This window comes from Dipodomys spectabilis, unplaced genomic scaffold (genome assembly GCF_019054845.1).
Source record: "Dipodomys spectabilis isolate Male_0828 unplaced genomic scaffold, ASM1905484v1 ptg000175l, whole genome shotgun sequence".
NCBI lineage: Eukaryota > Metazoa > Chordata > Mammalia > Rodentia > Heteromyidae > Dipodomys > Dipodomys spectabilis.
In genome coordinates, this window is record NW_024870852.1 from 12059739 (window position 1) to 12065738 (window position 6000).

The following is a 6000-nucleotide window of genomic DNA, read 5'->3' on the forward strand; positions in this document are numbered from 1 at the left end:
AGGAGCCGGCACTGGTGGCTCACATCTGTAATCCTAGCTACTCAGGAGGCTGAGATCTGCAAAGCCAGCCCAGACAGGAAAGTCTAAGAGACTCTTATCTCCAATAAACCACCAGAAGACTGGAAGTGGTGCTGTGGCTCAAGTAGTAGAGCACTTGCTTTGAGCTGAAGAGCTGAGGGACAGCGCCCAAGCCCAGAGTTCAAGCCCCACAACCATAAAAAAAAAAAGAAAAAAAAAAGCTGGTGGCTCACGCCTGTAATCCTAACTACCCAGGAGGCTGAGATCTGAGGACTGAGATCCAAAACCAGCCCAGGCAAGAAAGTCTGTGAGCCTCTTCTCTCCAATTAACCACCAGAAAACCAGAAGTGGTAGTGTGGCTCAAGTGGTAGAGTGCTCACCTTGGGCTGAAGAGCTGAGTTCAAGCCCCGTGACCAAAAAAAAAAAAAATTCCAATTATGAACTGAAAAAGGTATAAGGGGCAGAGAAAGGCCACCATTAGAATATCATAGTAATGATTGCTGTGAGAAAGACTGATCTATAAATACAAAACTTAATGGCCAAAAACTTAGAGAGAAATGGTATTTTACAACCAAAGACTCAACCTTACTATACTTCTTAATTACAAAGGGAAATAGTAACTTTGTGGTGGAAAAGTCAGGAGGACTTCTGATAGACACCTTAATCAGAGATTAAAGTTAACATCATCAATAAGGCAATTACATTTAGCTTATTCCCCTGATCCAATGCAGCCAAGTGCTGGTGGCTCACACCTATAATCCTAGCTACTGAGGAGACTGAGATCTATGGATTGTGGTTCAAAGCCAGCCCTGGCAGGAAAGTCAATGAGACTCTTTTCTTTTCAGTCATGGGGCTTGAACTCAGGACCTGGGCACTGTACTTGAGTTTCTTCACTCAAGGCTAGTGCTCTACCACTTTGAGCCACAGTACCACATTCAGTTTTCTGGTGCTTAATTAGAAATAAAAGTCTCACAGAGGGCTGGGAAGGTGGCTCAGTGGTAGAGCGCTTGCCTTGCATGCTTGAGGCCCTGGGTTCGATTCCTCATCACCACATAAGCAAAAAGCAAAAAGCCGGAAGTGGTGCTGTGGCTCAAGTGGTAGAGCGCTAGCCTTGAGCTGAAGAGCTAAGGGACAGTGCCCAGATCCAGAGTTCAGGCCCACAACTGGACCCAAAAAAAAAAAAAAGTCTCACAGACTTTTCTCCCTGGACTGACTACAAACTGTGATCCTTAGATCTCAATTTCCTGAAGTACCTAGGTTTACAGGTGTGTGAGCCACCAACATGCTCAAATGTGAGACTTTTATCTCCACTAAACTACCAAAAAAACCAGAAGTTGAACTATGGCTCGAGTGGTACAGCACTAGACTTGAGCAAAAAGGTCAGGGACAGCACCCAGGTCTGAGTTCAAGTCCCAAGACCAACACAAAGAAAAAAAAAGGAGTTGAGAAGGTGACTCAGTGGTAGAGTGCTTGCCCCGCATATATGAGACCCTAGGTTCAATTCCCAGCACCACATAAACAGAAAAAGGCAGAAGTGGTGCTGTGGCTCAAGTGGTAGGGCACTAGCCTTGAGCTGAAGAGCTGAGTTCAGGCCCCATAACCAACAAAAAAAAAAAAAAAAAAAGAAAAGAAAAAAAACTAACATGGCAAAATATTCCTAGTATCAAGTCTCAGAATCCAGTTACCAATTTTCAGGAACTATGCATTGTACCATGAATCTAAACTATGAGAGACAATACAGATCATTCATAGTTTGGATTCTTCAACACATAAATATCAAGATGAAGAGCAGAACAGATGGGGACAAAAGAAACGAATAGAATTAAAAGCCACACAAAAACCCCAACACTTGAGATTCTTATCTCCAATTAACCACCCCCAAAAAAAAGTCAGAAGTGGAGCTGTGGCTCAAGTGCTAAGAGAGCTACCCTTGAGCAAAAAGCTCAAGGACAGCACAGCACCTAAACCCTTAGTTCAAGCCCCAAGACCAGTGCATGCACATGCGCTCACGTGTACACACACACACACACAATATTAGAGTTTGAACTGAGGACCTCACACTTACCAGGCAATCCCTCTACAACTCAAGCCATGTATCCAATGAAGTGAGAAGTATTCTTTTTTTTTTTTTTGGGGGGGGGTCCAGTCGTGGGGCTTGAACTCTGGGCCTGGGCGCTGTCCCTCAGCTCTTCAGCTCAAGGCTAGCACTCTACCACTTGAGTCACAGCGCCACTCCAGCTTTTTTCTTTTTGCTTATGTGGTGCTGAGAAATAGAACCAGGGCCTCATGCATGCAAGGCAAGCACTCTACCACTGAGCCACCTTCCCAGCCCGTGAGAAGTATTCTTAACAGAGGTATGGTATATAAAGAGGTACTAAGAGTGCAATGGAGAAGGATCTACAGTGCTTTCAATATTCTGGTATTCAGAAGAAAGCAGGAACCAAGTGGCCTCAACTAAACTCAACAAACTATTACATGCAAAAATTTCAAATCCAAGTTAAACTTTCACACATAAATTATGAGCATCTTTATTACCATTCACCAGCTGAGAAACTTGGGCAAATGACCACTCTAAATCTGTTTCATTGTTTGCAAAATGGGGGAAAAAACTACTATCTACCACATAAGAATTACTGTGAGGACTGAGAAATGTTATATAAATAGGCTTACCATACTCCGTGATATTTACTAAGTATTTTTAGGAACTTTATTAATAAAATGTCCATTCATTGTGTCATTCTCCATTCCAAAATGCTTATGGTATAACATCAAAACTCAAGCACTTAGCCCAGTGCCAGTGGGTCAGGCCTGTAATCCTAGCTACTCAGGAGACTGAGATCTGAGGGCTATGGTTTGAAGCCAGCCCAGGCAGGAAAGTCTATGAGACTCTTAACTCCAATTAACTCCAATTAACCACCAGAAAACTGGAAGTGGAACTGTGGCACTAGCCTTGATCAAAAAGAGCTCAGGGACAGCACCTAGGCACTAGGTTCAAGCCCCACAACCAACCAAGAAACAAAACAAACAAAACAAACAAACAAAAAACCTCAAGCACTGGAACTTCCAGGATACAAATGATTTCCGGACAGGGTAAAAATGTTGTTTCTTGATCTATGTGCTGGCTACTGGGTTACAGGGCTCATAAAAATTTACTGAGCTCTGTCTATACTTATTATATGTGAATTTGTATGTATAATGTATTTAAAAGTATTTTTCTTGCCAGGTGTTGGTGGCTCAGGCCTGTAATCCTAGCTATTCAGGAGGCTGAGATCTGAGGATCACGGTTCAAAGCCAGCCTGGGCAGGAAAGTCCCCAAAAGACTTTTTTTTTTTTGCCAGTTCTGGGCTTGAACTCTGGGCCTGGGCACTGGCCCTTGAGCTCTTCAGCTCAAGGCGAGCACTCTACCACTTGAGCCCAGTGCCACTTCTGGCTTTATCTGCTTATGTGGTGCTGAGGAATTGAACCCAGGGCCTCATGCATGCTAGGCAAGCACTCTACCACTGAGCCACCTTCCCAGCCCAAGACTCTTATCTCTAATAAACTACTCAAAAAAGCTGAAAGTGGTACTGTGGCTCAAGTGGTAGCCTTGAGCACAAAAGAAGCTCAAGGACAGTGCCCAGGCCAATTTAAAAAAAAAAAAAAAAAAAAGGAGAGGCTGGGAAGGTGGCTCAGTGGTAGAGCGCTTGCCTTTCATGCATGAGGCCTTGGGTTCAATTCGATTCCTCAGCACCACATAAGCAAAAAGAAAAAAGCCAGAAGTGGCGCTGTGGCTCAAGTGGTAGAGTGCTAGCCTTGAGCTGAAGAGCTGAAGGACAGCGCCCAGGCCCAGAGTTCAGGCCCCATGACTAGACCCAAAAAAAACATACAAAAAAAAATATTTTCTTAATAATCAAACTGCCCCAACCTAAGCCCCACCTTCTCACTTATCTACTTTGTATATTTCACATCCTTAAACAAGTCTTTGTCCTAGTTTAACTTCTGCTACCTGACATTTATTTCCCTTCTCTCTAGTTTCCTTTTTCTTTTCTTTTTCTTTGGTCAGTTTGTGGGCCTGCACTCTGGGACTGGGCGCTGTCCCTCAGCTCTTCAGCTCAAGGCTAGCGCTTTACCACTTGAGCCACAGCACCACTTCCTTATGTGGTGCTGAGGAATCCAACCCAGGGCCTCATGTATACAAGGCAAGCGCTCTACCACTGAGCCACCTTCCCAGTCCCATTCTAGTTTCCTTTATCAAATCCTATGTACTTCAAGAGTCAACTCTAACCTGTACTGGTGGCTCACACCTGAGTAATCCTAGCTAGTCAGGAAGTTGAAATCTGGAGGATGGTGACAGAATGTTAGATTCCATCTCTAAAATAAGCATCAAAAAGCAGGGTCAGTAAGTGGCACTGTGGCTCAAGTGGTAGAGCACTCACCTTGAGCTGAATAGCTGAGGGACAGCACCCATTCCCAGAGTTCAAGCCCCACGATGGACAAAAAAGGCAGGACTGGAGGAACGGCTCAAGTGATAAAAGCAACAGCCAAGCAAAGGGGAGGACCTTAATTCAAACCCCAGTACTGGGGAAGGAGGGAAGCCACGCCAGACTTTCCACTCTTAGGAAATGTAAAATATGGAGGCAGCTTATTCTGGGTCAGAACAATAAGAAAGTAACTGTGTGGACACAGAAAACACACTTTTCACAAATAATTACAACTACTTGTTCATGTGGTTCCTTCAGCCAAAGTCGGTGTGTCTCGTAGGCGCTTAGCATAAACCAATGTCTGTCTGACTTAGGGGGAAAAAAAAAAAAAGAACGAACGCTAGGGCAAACTTCCTTGCAAATCCTACCCTGAGCCTAGGCGCTGAGCGTGTACAGATGCTCTACCTCCCTCATTCCAGCTCCCGCCACAAGCGACCTGCTACCCTGTGGATCCCGCTCGCGATCCCGCGCCACAAGGCAAGGCTCTGCACGTACCCCACGCCACCCAGCACCCCCGTACCCCCTGCCTTCCACCCATCCCGCCGGGGCCAGGGGACACGCCCCCTCCCGCGCCCACCCCGCAGGTGGTCGGACTCCGTGGCTCCACCTCACACCTCCTCCACACCCCCTTCGCGCCACGGCTCCGCCCCCAGCTCTCCCGGGGACCCCAGGCGCCGGTCAGTTCCCACCGCACCGCGCGCTGGCCGCCACTGCCCCTGCCTCCCATTCACCGAGGCCGGGCCCGCGCGGGCCGGGCCTGGCTGTCTACGGGAGCCCGCGGCCTCACTGAGGCCTCACCTCTCTTCCAAGAGCTCAGTGGGGACACCACCTCCACCCGCTCGGAGATGAACTCGGCCAGACTAGAGCGAAACAAGGCCGCCCGCACAGTCACGGCCACCACCAGCACCAGGGCCAAGGGAGCCGCCATGATAACTGGGGTGGGCGCGCAGGCGGAGAGGGAAAGGAGAGGAGGAAGAGCTTCGCCACCTGCGCGCCGCCCTGTGTAGTTCCGTGGTGGAGCGCGCGCGCGTGCAGTCAGCGGAGCTGGCCGACTAGGGAACTACCACTCCCAGAAGGCCGTGCGGCTGGACGAGCTAGACGACGGAAAGTGGAGTGTATCAAACTTGTGTTTGGGCGACACCTTCGATTACAGGTGCATAGTAAATTTGTGCAAGGACAAGTCATAGTTCCGTCGTTATTTTCCTAGGATGGTGAGCGAGTTCTAAAGAGATGACCTTCACTTTTGTGTGTATGTTGTCCTAAGGTCCCATTTTCCACTCTGGTTTGATGATTAAGGAAAAAAACCTTTGAAAGTGGAGCTGTGGCTCAAAGTGGTAGAGGGCTAACCTTAAGCAGAAAAGCGTTGAGACAGTGCCCTGAGTGCAAGCGCCACAACCGACTTAAAAAATGACTTCTCTGGGGCTGAGAAGGTGGCTCAGTGGTTAAAGCACTTGCCTTGCATGCCTGAGGCCCTGGGTTCAATTCCTCAGCACCACATAAGCAAAAAGAAAAAAGCCGGAAG

General features: G+C 47.5%; 1 protein-coding gene across 1 annotated transcript in view; it reads right to left on the reverse strand.

Moving 5' to 3' along the window:
- Window positions 1–5551, reverse strand: part of Pigu (phosphatidylinositol glycan anchor biosynthesis class U) — a 74550-nt gene extending 68999 nt beyond the window's left edge. The window contains exon 1 of the mRNA XM_042694560.1: window positions 5277–5551. Within this exon, the coding sequence (XP_042550494.1) occupies window positions 5277–5406 (130 nt within the window). The 5' untranslated portion in view covers window positions 5407–5551. The remainder of the gene's footprint in view (window positions 1–5276) is intronic.
- Window positions 5552–6000: the final 449 nt, after the last annotated feature.